At 41.7% G+C, this 15,741-nt stretch overlaps 2 protein-coding genes and 1 long non-coding RNA gene across 3 annotated transcripts in view; all 3 read left to right on the top strand.

Annotated features, from left to right (window-relative positions):
• The window catches only part of LOC140721241 (uncharacterized), a 100,112-nt gene extending 85,432 nt beyond the window's left edge, over positions 1–14,680 (top strand). Inside the window, exon 3 of the long non-coding RNA XR_012097347.1 lies at positions 13,669–14,680. This is a non-coding gene — a long non-coding RNA (uncharacterized lncRNA). The remainder of the gene's footprint in view (positions 1–13,668) is intronic.
• On the top strand, positions 629–2,387 carry LOC140721239 (uncharacterized; the record flags this gene model as incomplete). The annotated part of the gene is made up of 1 exon (XM_073036093.1): positions 629–2,387. A coding segment is annotated over one exon (1,089 nt), but the record flags the coding sequence as incomplete, so codon positions are not given.
• LOC140721292 (uncharacterized) lies at positions 1,839–11,551 on the top strand. The gene is made up of 2 exons (XM_073036159.1): positions 1,839–1,847; positions 10,237–11,551. Exons 1-2 carry the CDS (start codon positions 1,839–1,841, stop codon positions 11,455–11,457), a joined length of 1,230 nt encoding a protein of 409 aa, XP_072892260.1. The 3' UTR covers positions 11,458–11,551.
• Positions 14,681–15,741: the final 1,061 nt, after the last annotated feature.

Here is a 15,741-nt window from a genome sequence, read left to right as displayed (position 1 = left end):
CATGCAGCTCAGCAGGAGCAGGGAATAATACCAATGGAGAGAGTCAAACTGAGCCAAGGCACAGATTGGAGATGACAGAAATGCCCCATTCTTATAGAGACAGGAAGAGCATCAGGGAATTGATGGTCATTCCAGATACCAGCACTCTGCCCAGTCAGAAGATGATTTCTCTGTCCAAGTTCGGTTGTATATCACTGTAACAGTGTGATACCAGATCAAACCTTGGCAACTCAAGTAATCTCATCTGTAATGTTGTCCTACACCCATTGATGGATTTTATAAATCTTTTTACAGGTTAAAAATGAGAAGGAATTTGTCTCCAGGAATCTCAAACATGGCATGCCAGTTTTGTTGTCTCTGTCTAGATGTTTAAGAAATGGGGCAAGGGATTCAATCGACCGTTCTTCATTTGACCAACCGTCATTTTACACAGGAGAAAGGCTGTTCACCTGCTCAGACAGTGGGAGTGGATTCACTCAGTTATCACAATTGAAGGTACATCAACAAGTTCACATTGGCCAAGGCCATTCATCTGTTCTGTGTGTGAGAAAGGATTCAGTTGGTCTTCCCTCCTGTGGACACACCAGTCAGTTCACACCACACCGGGCAGAGGTTGGCCATCTGCTGAACTTCTGGGAAAGGATTCACTCAGTCATCTGACCTAATGGCTCACCAGCGAGTTCACACCAGGGAGCGGCTGTACACCTGCTCAGTCTGTGAGAAGAGATTCACTCACTCTTCCACGCTATGGAAACATCAGCGAGTTCACACTGGGGAGAAGCCGTACACCTGTTCAGTCTGTGGGAAGGGATTCACTGAGTCATCCACCCTACTGGTACATCAGCGAGTTCACACTGGGGAGAGGCCATTCACCTGCTCAGTCTGTAAGAAGAGATTCACTCGGTTATCCCACCTCCAGAGTCATCAGCGAGTTCACACTGGGGAGAGGCCGTTCACCTGCTCAGAATGTGGGAAGGGATTCACTGAGTTATCCAACCTACAGAGTCATCAGCGAGTTCACACTGGGGAGAAGCCGTTCACCTGCTCAGAATGTGGGAAGAGATTCACTGAGTTATCCAACCTACAAAGTCATCAGCGAGTTCACACTGGGGAGAAACCGTTCACCTGCTCAGAATGTGGGAAGAGATTCACTCAGTCATCCACCCTACAGAGACACCAGCGAGTTCACACTGGGGAGAAGCCGTTCACCTGTTCAGTCTGTGGGAAGAGATTCACTGATTCATCCACCCTACAGAGACACCAGCAAATTCACACTGGGGAGAAGCCGTTCACCTGCTCAGTCTGTGGGAAGGGATTCACTCAGTCATCCACCCTACAGAGTCACCAGCGAGTTCACACTGGGGAGAGGCCGTTCATCTGCTCAGTCTGTAGGAAGAGATTCACTCATTTATCCAGCCTACAGAGACATCTGCAAATTCACACTGGGGAGAAGCCGTTCACCTGCACAGTCTGTGGGAAGGGATTCACTCAGTCATCCACCCTACAGAGTCACCAGCGAGTTCACACTGGGGAGAAACCGTTCACCTGCTCAGACTGTGGGAAGGGATTCATTTATTTATCCAGCCTACAGAGACATCGGCGCGTTCACACCGAGGAGAAGCCGTTCACCTGCTCAGAATGTGGGATAGCATTCACTCAGTCATCCCAACTGCTGGCACACCAGTCAGTTCACAATGGGGAGTGGCCATTGTTATGAATCGCTAGGTTTCGTTTGCTGTAGGCTGTCATTCTGAGAGAGAGATATTAAGGTGATTCAGTCTGATTTGCAGCTTGTTTAGTTTTAAGCGAGGACACAGACACTCAAGAGTCAGACGGAGATGAAAGAGGTAAAATGGAAGGATGAAAACCAGGGAACTAATGGCCAAGGATCACTGTTTGGAACTTTCCTATGCCCACAAGGGTGGATTAATCATCGATTCACCGTACATCGAATGTGTAGTTGTCACCTCGTTTGATCCATAGGAGTGGATCTGATTTGGGGTATCCTGTGAAGACTGCTGATGTGTTAACCCTTGCCTGGGTGTGGTGTGGTAATTCACTTGAAGATGATACTCCTTGTGACAAGTCACTTTGTGTGATAATTAGTATGTGAGATTTTGGAATGATGACAGATAAAATCTACAGCGACTGTTCTCTCATTTTGCCACCATGGAACCTGAGGAATTTGACATAATTGCCTTCTCTCAACATTTACCCTGGATTACAAATATCTCTCTCATCACCTATTCTGTGGATAAACTGAACTTGCCTACTTTACCATCTCAAGACTCTAAGCCTTGATTCCCCCGAGCTCAATAGTTTGGGCAACACACACAAAATGCTGGTGGAACACAGCAGGCCAGGCAGCATCTATAAGGAGAAGCACTGTCGACATTTCAGGCCGAGTCCCTTCATCAGGACTAACTGAAAGGAAAGATAGTAAGAGATTTGAAAGTAGGAGGGGGAGGGGGAAATGTGAAAGATAGAAGACCGGAGGGGGTGGGGTGAAGCTGAGATCCGGAAAGGTGATTGGCAAAAGGGATACAAAACTGGAGAAGGGAGGCCTAGGGAGAAAGAAAGGGGGAGGGGGGCACCAGAGGGAGATGGAGAACAGGCAGAGTGATGGGCCGAGAAAGAGGGAACAAAATATCTAAATATATCACGGATGGAGTGAGAAGGTGAGGAGTGGTGTTAACGGAAGTTAGAAAAGTCAATGTTCACGCCATCAGGTTGGAGGCTACCGGTAGATAAGGTGTTGTTCCTCCAACCTGAGTGTGGCTTCATCTTGACAGTAGAGGAGGCCATGGCCTATTCTGCTTTGATAGTTGATGAAGCAGCTGATTATGACATAGTGAAACAGGCTGTGCTCAAAGCTTACGAGTTGGTCCCAGAATCACACAGGAAAAAATTTGGAAATTTGTGAATCAGACTTATCTGGCATTTGCTTCTCAGAAGTCTGTGTGTTTTGACCACTGGTGCATGTATAAAAATATAAATGATGATTTTACAGATAGAAAGAGTTGGTTTTAATTGAAGAATTCGAAAGGTGCGTCCCTGATGACATAAAGACATATTTAAATGAAAAGGATGCTGCCACTTTGCAGGAGTCTGCTAGATTAGCAGATGAGTTTGCTTTAACTCCTAAGGTTAAGTTTATCCCGAATGAGAGCTTCCAAAAGAGTAGCAGGGATAACCAGGGCAAACCAGAAATTAAAGTTTGGACTAGTGATAAGAGTAAGGATGAAGGGAAGCAGTTGAAGGAGAAATATTCTGGTCTTACTTGTTACTGTTGTAGGAAAGCTGGTTATGTGATGGCTAATTGTTCTGTCCTGAAGAAGAAAAAGGAAAAGGAGGCAGTCCCAAATGCCTGTGTTCAGTATGTTGAAGCACCTATAAACCCACAGGGTTCTGAACATTCTGTTGAGGCTCAGTTAAGGTCTGAGTTAAGAAAGGATTCGAACATTTTATGTCAGATGGGATTTTATTAGTAAATGAATGGTCAACCCCGGTACCAGTGAAAATTCTTTGAGTTACTGGGGCTCCTCAGTTACTCGTTCTAGGAGGCTGTGGTGGCCAGTGCTATAATATTTGCTGTTGTGTGCTGGGGCAGCAGGCTAGGGTAGCAGACACCAGCAGAATCAACAAACTCATAAGGCCAGTGATGTTGTGGGGGTGGAACTGGACTCTCTGACGGTGGTGTCTGAAAAGAGGATGCTGTCCAAGTTGCATGCCATCTTGGACAATGACTCCCATCCACTCCATAATGTCCTGGTTAGACACAGGAGTACATTCAGCCAGAGACTCATTCCACCGAGATGTAACACTGAGCGTCCTAGGAAGTCATTCCTACCTCTGGCCATCAAACTTTACAACTCCTCCCTCGGAGTGTCAGTCACCCAGAGCCAATAGGCTGGTCCTGGACTTATTTCCACTTGCATGATTAACTTATTATTATTTAATTATTTATGGTTTTATATTGCTATATTTCTTCACTATTCTTGGTTGGTGCGGCTGTAACCAAACCCAATTTCCCTCGGGATCAATAAAGTATGTCTGTCTGTCTGTACGTTAGACAGCGTTCTAAAGTTTGGTGATGAGACTGACACTGCTGAGGTAAATCTTATTAAAGGCATTGGGGGCGGCATGGTTTCCGTGCCATTGCACAAGGTAACTTTACTGTCAGGATTGGTTTCGGGACCTGTTAAGATCAGATTATGCTCCAGTTTACCGGTGGGAGATATTACTTTGCTGTTAGGGAATGACCTGGCAGATGGTAAAGTTGTTCCTGCAGTGCAGTTGACAACTAACCCAACCACTGACGACCCACAGATGGATTTTAACATTTATCCTTCCTGCACAGTAACTTGAAGTATGGCTAAACAGTCTGCTGACGCAGACGGTTCTGTGCAGCATGATTCTGATACCCATGATAGCCAAAATCGGGATGCAGGTTATGAAGACCAGTCAGGGACTTTTCTGCCTTCATTGTTTCAACAGGATTCAGGTAGTAAGTCTGATGAGAAAGATTTATCCCTGTCTAGGAAGGAGTTTATAGCAGAACAGAACGAAGACCCTGATATTGAAGCTTTAAAAGAAACAGCTCTCTCAGATGATGAGATTAAGAAAGTGCCAGTAGGGTATTATCTCAAGGATGGAGTGCTAATGAGGAAGTGGAGGCCACCTGCTGTACCTTCGAGTGAGGAATGGGCAATTGTTCACCAAGTTGTAGTTCCTAAAGTTTATAGGACTGAAATTTTAACTTTGGCCCACAGTATACCCTTACGTCGACATTTTGGAGTGAATAAAACTAAACAGGATTATCAAAAAATGTTACTGGCCTAATTTGAGGACAGATGTTGTGACCTTTCGCAGAACCTGTCACACTTGTCAAGTTGTGGGTAAACCTAATCAGGTCACCCCAGTGGCCCCACTGTAGTCTAAACCAGCATTCGGTGAATCCTCTTCAAAATTTATAGTGGATTGTGCTGGCCCTTTGCCAAAGACTAAAGCTGGCCATCAGTATCTGCTAACTATTATGTGTACTGCATCCAGATTCCCAGAGGCAATACCTCTCAGAAATAATAAAGGTAAAACTGGCGAAGGCTATTACCAAGTTTTTTTTACTTTATTTGGTTTGCCGAATGAAATCCAGTCTGATCAAGGAAGTAATTTTACATCTGGGTTATTCCAGCAGGTAGTTTATGAACTGGGAACTAAACAAATTACAACATTTGCATACCATCCAGAATCACAAGGGGCTTTGGAAAGATTTCATTCTGCCCTCAAAACAATGATTAAGACATATTGTGTTGAAAATGGAAAAGACTGGAATGAAGGAATACATTTGCTTTTGTTCACAGTAAGAGAGTCGGTACAGGAATCACTGGGATTTACTCCATTTGAACTTGTATTTGGTTGTAGAGTGAGGGGACCTTTGTCCTTGTTAAAGGAACAATGGATTGATGGGGATGTACCTGTTAACTTGTTAGACTATGTTTAGATCTGGATCTGTTGTTGTTTGTCATCTATATCTGTAATCTGGATGATAGTGTGGTTAACTGTATCAGCAAATTTGTGGATGAAAACAAGACTGGGGGTTTAGCGGACTGCAAGAGGACTATCATGGCTTGCAGTGTGATCTGGACCAGGTGGGAAAATGGTTTTAGAAATGGAAAATGGAATTTAATGCAGACCAGTGTGAGTTGTTGCACTTTGGTATGACCTACCAAGGGAGGTCTTTCACAGTGATTGGTCGGGCACGGAGGAGTGTTGTGGAAGAAAGGGACCTGGGAATACAAGTCCTTAATTCACTGAAAGTGGTAGATAGGGATGGAAAGAATGATTTCAGCTCATTGCCTTTAATGAACCAAAGTACTGATAACAATAGATGGATGTTATGTTGGCTTCTAGAAGACATTGGTGAGGCCTAATTTGAAGTATTGTGTGCAGTTTTGGTCACCTACCTACTGGAAAGATGTAAAAGAAGATCAGAGATTTCAGAGAAAATTCACAAGGATGTTGCCATGTCTGGAGGACTTTGGTTATAAGGAAAGATTGAACAAATCAGGACTTTATTCCTTGGAATGCAGAAGATTGAGGGGAGATTTGATTGTGATATGGAGGCACAGATAGTGTTAATGCAAACTGGCTTTTTCCACGAAGATTGGGTGGGATGACAACCAGAGGCCATGGGTTAAGGGTGAAAGGTGAAATGTTAAGGGGAACATGAGGGGAAACTTCTTCACACAGACGGTTATCCTGCTGTGGAATGAGCAGCCAGCACAAGTGGTGCATGCAAGCTCGATTTCAACATTTAAGAGGTTTGTGTTGGTACCTGGATGGTAGAGGTGTGGGAGTGGGCTGTTTAAATAGTTCAGCACAAACTAGATGGCCCAAAGGGCCTGTTTCTGTGTTGAAATTTTCTATGATTGTGACAAGAACTGAAATAATACAAACATTCACTCTAACCCCTTTTGACAGCTGTGTGAACCAACCAGTCATTTCAGCAGGAATTTTTCATATGGCGTTAAAACTGTGGCACTTAAATTAAATACGGAAGAACAGAAGGGATTAGGTATGCCTTTTACAGTGAAGGAGGTTGAAGAAGCTCTGGGATCACTTCAAAGTAATAAATCTCCAGGAGAAGATGGTTTTCCACCTGAATTTTATAAAAAGTTTAAAGATTTATTAATTTCTCCCTTTATGGAGTTAATACATCAAGCAGAAAGAACGCATAGACTTCCAGAATCTTTTTCAACAGCTATTTTAATAGTATTGCCAAAAAAAGATAGAGACCTTTTAAAGCCAGCATCATATAGACCTATTTCTTTATTAAATACTGATTATAAAATTTGAAAACAAAAAAAGTTTAAAAAAAAATTTAATCTAATAGATTATCTAAATGCTTATCAAAATTAGTGCATATGGATCAAACAGGATTTATCAAAAATAGACAATTGGCAGATAATGTAACCCGGTTAATTGGTATAATCCATTTAGCGCAAAAGAGGGGGGAAACGAGTGTGGCAGTTGCTTTAGATGCAGAAAAAGCATTTGAAAGATTGGAATGGGATTTTTTATTTAAGGTATTGGAAAAATATGGATTAGGAACATCATTTATAAAATGGATTAAAACCTTAAATACTAATCCCAAAGCTAAAGTAGTGACAAATGGTCAAATTTCGACACCATTTCAGTTAACAAGATCAACTAGGCAAGGTTGTCCATTATCACCTGCTTTGTTTGTGTTGGCAATAGAGCCATTAGCTGAATTAATTAGAATGGACCCAGATATTAAGGGTTTCAGAGTTAATCAGGAAGAATACAAGATTAATTTATTTGCTGATGATGTTCTACTTTATTTAACAGATCCATTACATTCATTATGTAAATTATCTTATAGATTAGAAGAATGTGGGAAAATATCAGGTTATAAAGTAAATTGGGATGAAAGTGAAATTTTACCTCTTACAAATGGAGATTATAGTAAATGTCGATTAATAACTCAATTTAGATGGCCGGCAAATGGTATAAAATATTTAGGTATAAGAGTTGATAATGATATAAAAAACTTATACAAATTAAATTATTCACCACTTTTGAAAAAAATTCAGGAAGATCTTGATAAATGGATGGCATTACCAATAACATTAGTAGGTAGAGTAATTCTATAAAAATGAATATATTCCCGAGACTACAATATTTATTTCAATCATTACCAATACAATTACCCCAGAAGTTTTTTCAAGAGTTAAACAAATATGTGAGGAGGTTTCTCTGGAAAGGTAAGATGTCAAGAATATTGTTGGAAAAATTGACATGGAAATTTGATCTAGGAGGGTTACAACTTCCAAATTTTAAGAATTATTATAAAGCAAATCAACTTAGATTTATTGCATCTTTTTTTGAGAAAGATAAACCGGCATGGATTAGAATAGAACTAGATAAAATAGGAGAAAACGTACCAGAAGATTTTATATATAAATGGGAATCTAAATGGATACGGGAAAAGAAAGAATCTTCTATATTAAAACATTTGATTAATTTATGGAATAAGATAAATGTTGATGATGAGACGAAAAAATCTTTATAAGCAAAGAGATCTTTAATTCAAAATAGACTTATTCCTTTTACAATGGACAATTAACTTTTATATAATTGGTTTCAAAAAGGGATTCGATACATAGGAGATTGTTTTGAAGGAGGTATATTAATGTCATTCGATCAATTAAAGAATAAATATAAAGTATCAAGTAACACTTTATTTTGTTACTTTCAACTAAGGGCTTATATAAGAGAAAATCTAGGTTAAACAATGTTATTGCCGAAATCTAATGAAACAGAAATTTTAATTCAAAAAGGAAATATTAAAAAATTTATATCTTGTATGTATAATTTGATTCAAAAACAGGCAATTAAACAAGGAGTCCATAAGTCAAGACAAAAATGGGAAAGTGATTTGAATATTAAAATTGAAGAAACAAATTGGTCAAGAATATGTCTTGATAGTATGACAAATACAATAAATGTTCGGTTAAGATTAGTGCAATATAACTTTCTACATCAATTATATATTACACCACAAAAAAATAAATAAATTAAATCCAAGTTTATCTGATCAGTGTTTCAGATGTAACCAAGAAACTGGTACATTTTTACATTCTACATTGTCTTGTTCTAAAATTCAACCTTTTTGGACAAATTTAAGAATTTTACTGGAACAAATTACGGGAATACAACTTCCTCATAATCCAATATTACTTTTATGAGGTGATATTGAAGGGATAAAACCGAAACTCAAACTAAATAAATATCAGAAAGAATTCATAAAAATTGCACTGGCAGTAGCCAAAGAGGCTATTGCAGTTACTTGGAAATCGGATACATATTTAAGTATAGATTGTTGGAAGAAAGAAATCTATGGCTGTATTCCATTAGAGAAAATTACTTATAATTTAAGAGATAAATATGAAACATTTTTGAAAATTTGGTGCCCTTATTTACAAAAGACAGGACTAAATATAGAGGTTCTCTGAAGATGAAACAATTGGTTACTTGGGGAAAGAAATAAATATACATACTAAAGTTATTAAGAACTCCATGGAGCATGTGGAGATCTTCCAACAACCAGGCACTTTCTTTTTCTTTCTTTCTAACTTTCTCTTCTTTTGATATAGGGAAGTTAGAGGGGAGGGGGGAAGGGATATATACATTTTTTTCCACACTTGTAATTACTTAAAAACACAATTAAATATTTTTAAAAAAAAAACTGTGGCACTTTAAGTTAATAATACATAAAAAGAAGATCCCAGCTGCACGTCAAGAAAAACTATTTATGTGAGAGTGTTTCAGTTACTGTGGGGCGAGGAACCCATGCAGCTCAGTGGGAACAGGGAATAATACCAATGGAGAGAGTGAAACTGAGCCAGGAGACGGCAGAAATGCCCCATTCTTGTAGAGACAGGAAGAGCATCAGGGATTTGATGGTCATTCCAGATACCAGCACTCTGCCCAGTCAGGAGATGATTTCTCTGTCCAACTTTCGTTGAAACTCACTGTAACAGTGTGATACCAGATCACACCTTGACAACTCAAGTGATCTCATCTGAATTGTTGAACTACACCCATTGATGGATTTTGTAAATCTTTTTACAGGTTAAAAATGAGAAGGAATTTGTCTCCAGGAAGCTCAAACATGGCACGCCAGTTTTGTTGTCTCTGTCAAGATATTTAAGAAGTGGAGCAAGGGATCCAATTGACCATCCTTCCTGCTGAGACTGTGGGGAAGGATTCACTCGGTCATTTGACCAACTGGCACGCCTGTAATTTACACAGAAGAAAGGCCTTTCACCTGCTCAGACAGTGGGAATGGATTCACTCGGTTATCACAATTGAAGGTACATCAGCAAATTCACACTGGGCAAGGCCATTCACCTGTTCTGTGTGTGGGAAGGGGTTCAGTCGGTCTTCCCACCTGTGGACACACCAATCAGTTCACACCACACTGGGCAGAGGCTGGTCATCTGCTGAATTTCTGGGAAAGGATTCACTCAGTCATCTGACCTAATGGCTCACCAGCGGGTTCACATTGGGGAGAAGCCATTCACCTGCTCAGTCTGTGGGAAGGGATTCACTCATTTATCCCAACTACAGAGTCACCAGCGAGTTCACACTGGGGAGAGGCCATTCACCTGCTCAGAATGTGGAAAGGGATTCACTCAGTTATCCCACCTACAGAGTCACCAGCAAGTTCACACCGGGGAGAAAGCGTTCACCTGCTCAGAATGTGGGAAGAGATTCACTCGTTCATCCACCCTACAGAGACACCGGCGAGTTCACACTGGGGAGAATCTATTCACCTGCTCAGTCTGTGGGAAAGGATTCACTCAGTCATCTGCCCTACTGGTACATCAGCGAGTTCACACTGGGGAGAAGCCGTTCACCTGCTCAGTCTGTGGGAAGAGATTCACTAATTTATCCAGCCTACAGAGACATCAGCGAGATCACACTGGGGAGAAGCCGTTCACCTGCTCAGTCTGTGGGAAAAGATTCACTAATTTATCCAGCCTACAGAGACATCAGCGAGTTCACACTGGGGAGAAGCCATTCACTTGCTCAGAATGTGGGAAGAGATACGCTGACTCTTCTGCCCTAAAGAGTCATCAGCGAGTTCACACTGGGGAGAGGCCGTTCACCTGCTCAGTCTGTGGGAAGCGATTCACTCATTCATCTCACCTACAGAGTCATCAGCGAGTTCACACTGGGGAGAGGCCGTTCACTTGCTCAGTCTGTGGGAAGGGATTCACTCGGTTAGCTAACCTACAGAGACACCAGCGAGTTTACACTGGGGAGAAGCCGTTCACCTGCTCAGTCTGTGGGAAGGGATTCACTCATACATCCCACCTACAGAATCACCTGCGAGTTCACACTGGGGAGAGGCCGTTCACCTGCTCAGTCTGTGGGAAGAGATTCACTCATTTATCCGAACTACAGAGTCACCAGCGAGTTCACACTGGGGAGAAAGCATTCACCTGCTCAGAATGTGGGAAGAGATTCCCTCGCTCATCCACCCTACAGAGACACCAGCGAGTTCACATTGGGGAGAAGCCATTCACCTGCTCAGTCTGTGGGAAAGGATTCACTCAGTCATCTACCCTATTGGTACATCAGCGAGTTCACACTGGGCAGAGGCCGTTCACCTGCTCAGTCTGTGGGAAAGGATTCACTCAGTCATCTACCCTACTGGTACATCAGCGAGTTCACACTGGGGAGAAGCCGTTCACCTGCTCATTCTGTGGGAAGGGATTCACTCAGTCATCTACCCTACTGGTACATCAGCGAGTTCATACTGGGGAGAGGCCGTTCACCTGCTCAGTCTGTGGGAAGGGATTCACTCAGTCATTCACCCTACGGAGACACCAGCGAGTTCACACTAGAGAGAGGCCATTCACCTGCTGAGAATGTGGGAAAGGATTCACTCAGTCATCCCACCTACTGGCACACCTGTCAGTACACAATGGGGAGTGGCCATTGTTATGAATCCCTAGGTTTTGTTTGCTGTGGATTGTCATTTTAAGAGAGAGAGATTAAGAAGGTGAATCAGTCTGACTTGCAGCTTGTTTACATCGTGTGCAGCTTGTTTAGTTTTAACTGAGGACACAGACACTCAAGTCAAACGGAGACGAAGGAGGAAAAATGGAAGAATCAAAACCAGGGAACTAGTGGCCAAGGGTCATTGTTTGGAACTTTCCTTTGCCCACAAGGGTGGCCTAATTATCGATTCACCGTACATCGAATGTGTGGTTGTCACCTCATTTGACCCATAGGAGTGGATCTGATTTGGGGTATCCTGTGGAGACCACTTATGTGTTAACCATTGCCTGGCTGTGGTGTGGTAATTCATTAAGATGATACCAATTATGACAAGTCACTTCGGGTGATTATTAGTATGTGGATTTGGAAGGATGACAGATAAACTCTACAGCGACTGTTGGTCTCTTTTTACCACCATGGAACCTGTGGAATATGACATAATTGCCTTCTCTCAACATTTACCCTGGATTACAAATATCTCTCTCTCATCACCTATTCTGTGGTTGAACAGAACTTTCATACTTTACCATCTCAAGACTCCAAGCCTTGTTTCCCCCGAGCTCAATAGTTTGGGAGTTATATTTATACACATATCACTCACGAGGAAATCTGCAGATGCTGGAAATTCAAACAACACACACAAAATTTATTTATTTATGCTGCCCCAATCATCGCCACTGGGCTATAAATGTGCAGGAGCAGTGTGTGGTTCAGTGCTTTGCTCAAGGACACACACGCTGCCTCAGCTGAGGCTCGAACTTATGACTTTCAGATCGCTAGTTAAACACCTTAACCACATGGTCACGCGCCACACATTATGACATAGTGAAACAGGCTGTGCTCAAAGCTTACGAGTTGGTCCCAGAAGCAGACAGGCAAAAGTTTAGAAATTTGAAGAAATCTGTGAACCAGACATACGGAATTTGCTTATGAGAAATTTGTGTGCATTGACCGCTGGTGCACATCTGAACATGTAAATGATGATTTTAACAGCTTGAAAGAGTTGGTTTTAATTGAAGAATTCAGAGGGTGCGTCCCTGATGACATAAAGACGTATTTAGATGGAAATGATGCTGCCACTATGCAGGAATCTGCTAGATTAGCAGATCAGTTTGCTTTAACTCATGAAGTTATGTTTACCCTGAATAAGAGTTTCCAAAAGGCACTTGTCAAGTTGTGGGTAAACCTAATGAGCTCACCCCAGTGGCCTGTACCTGCATTCGGTGAACCCTTTTCCAAAGTTATAGTGGATTGTGTTGGCTCATTGCCAAAGACTAAAGCTGGCCATCAGTTTCTGCTAACTATTATGTGTACTGCATCCAGATTCCCAGAGGCAATACCTCTCAGAAATATTAAAGCTAAAACTGTGGCGAAGGCTCTTACCAAAATTTTCAGTTTATTCGAATTGCCTAAAGAAATCCAGTCCGATCAAGGATGTAATTTTACATCTGGATTATTCCAGCAGGTAGTTTCTGAACTGGGAGCAAAACAAATTGCATCATCTGCGTACCATACAGAATCACAAGGGGCTTTAGAAAGATTTCATTCTACCCTCAAAACAATGATTAAGACATATTGTGTTGAAAATGGAAAAGACTGGGATGAAGGAATACATTTGCTTTCGTCCAGATGAAGGAATACATTTGCTTTTGTCCACAGAAAGAGAGTCAGTACAGGAATCACTGGGCTTTACTCCATTTGAACTTGTATTTGGTCACAGAGGGACCTTTGACCTTGTTAAAAGGAATGGTGGATTGATGGGGATGTACATGTTAACTCGTTAGACTATGTTTTGAAGTTCAAAAATAAACTACACCAAGCCTGTAGTCTAGCGAGACAAAACTTAAAGATTTCTCAAAACAAAATGAAGTGTTGGTTTGATAACAGGGCTCGCGAAAGAAAATATCAGGTGGGAGATAAGGTGCTTGTCTTATGTTGACGAATCCACTTCAGGTGAAATTCGTATGACATAGTCTCCCAAATTAATGATGTGAATTATGTTATTAAAACACCCAACTGACTTGAACTAACACAGGTGGTACACATAAATATGATAAAGCCTGTTTTGACAAGCAGGTACCATCTGTGTGTGTTGTTGTCAAAACAAATGAAACTGGCAACCCTGAGAATGAAACAATTGACTCGTCTGAGACTTTTCACAAGCCAAACATGGTCCCAGTTAGGCTAATGAACTCGGTTGTTCCAGAAAACATTGCTAACAAGTTGTCTCATCTGCAGCCAAAGCAACATCCACAGCTGAAGGAATTAATTCTGAAGTTTAAAGATTTATTTCCCGATGTCCCCAAGCAAACCACGGTCGCAGTACATGATGTAGATGTTGGTCAAGCCAAACTGATTAAACAACACCCATATAGCATGAACGTAGAAAAGTGTAAACTGGCTGACCAGGGAATTGAGTATATGCTGGAGAATGGTATTATTTGGCTTTCAAAATGAGATTGGAGTCACACTGCATTATTGTGGCCAAACCTGATGGTAGTGTTAGATTTTGCACTGAATATAGTAAGGTAAATGCAGTAACAAAAACAGATGCCTATTCTATCCCTAGAGTGGATGATTGCATCGATGAGGCTGGAAAACCCAATTTCTTACAAAGATTGATTTGTTGAAAGGGTATTGGTGTGTTCCATTGACGGACAGAGGTAGAGAAATTTCTGCGTTTGTGACACCATCTGGGTTGTATGAATACAATGTTTTGCCTTTTGGAAGGAAAAATGCTCCAGTAACATCCCAGAGAAAGACTGATTTTGTAATTCGAGGGTTAGAACACACAGATACCTATATTGATGACTTAGTTACAGGGAGTGGCACTTGGGAAGAGCATATCTCTGCAGTAGAAAAGCTATTTGACAGGCTTTCCTAGGACAACCTTACAGTTAACTTGGCTAAGAGTGAATTTGGCCATGCCAGTGTGACCTGTCTTGGCTATGTTGTAGGTCAAAGCAAGTTGGCTCCTGTTCAGGCAAAAGTCCAGGCAATTTCTCAAGTTCTTATTCTGACTGCTAAGAAGGCTCTTAGAAGGTTTCTGGGAATGGATGGATGTTACCGTAAGTTCTGTAAGAACTTTGCTGCTATCGCTCTGCCTCTGACTAATCTCATGAAGAAGGGTGAAAAGTTTATTTGGACTGAGCCTTGTCAGAAGGCATTTGATTGATTGTTATCAGTATTTGAGATTAGGCCAATCAATGTAGTGCTGTCAGCAAAATTTAATTAGCAGATTGGAGCTGTGGGTGGCAACATAAGTCATGGGTGCACAGAGAGTAAAGAAGGGGGCCAAAGTGACAACCCTGTGGGGTATGTGTGCTGAGGGTCAGAGAGACAGAGGAGATGGAGCCCACACTTACTTCCTGCCGGCGATCTGACAGGAAGTCCAGGATCCAGCTACACAAGGCAGGGTGAAGGCCGAGGTCTCTGAGCTCCTTGTCGATACTTCACGCCTTTGTATGGCTACTTCTCTGTCCATGACTGCAAGGAACTGTAGATAACTTTGGAGAGCAGAGAACATCAGAGAAACAAGCCTCCACTCCATGGACTCTTCCTACACTTCCCCTCCCTTGGAAAAGCAGGCCATGCACTCAAAGAACCTCATTACCTAGACATTCTTGCTGCAAACCCGCTCCCCCATCGGGGAAGAGATACAAAAGCCTTAAGGTGCGTAACGCCAGGCTGAAGGACGGCTTCCTGTCTGCAGTTATAGGCCAAATGAATGATAAAATGGACTCGTCCTCACAATGTAACTCGACGTGACCCTGCACCATATGTCTAACTGCCCTGCACTTTCTCTGCAGCCATAATGCTTTGTTACAGTGATTATTTTGTTGTATATCAGCTCAATGTACTGTTGAAATGTATCCATCTGTGTGGATGGTACATCAGGCAAGATTTTCACTGTAGCTCAGTACATGATGATAATAAACAAATTTCCCATTTTAATTGTGTGGAAATATTAGACAGACTGAGCTTCTAGAGCAGAAGGAAACTGAACTGTTGTCATTTCTGTGGAAAGCAAATATATGGAAAATCTTCAATCTCACATTACAATCTGCGGTAACTGGGATCAGGTGACCGGTGGTGGGTCTCCCATATCAATATCAGAATCAGGTTTAATAGCACCGGCATATGACATGA

Source organism: Hemitrygon akajei, unplaced genomic scaffold (assembly GCF_048418815.1).
Source record: "Hemitrygon akajei unplaced genomic scaffold, sHemAka1.3 Scf000053, whole genome shotgun sequence".
NCBI classification, from domain to species: domain Eukaryota; kingdom Metazoa; phylum Chordata; class Chondrichthyes; order Myliobatiformes; family Dasyatidae; genus Hemitrygon; species Hemitrygon akajei.
The sequence above is the reverse complement of the archived record's forward strand: the minus strand, read 5'-3'. Positions and strand labels throughout refer to the sequence as shown.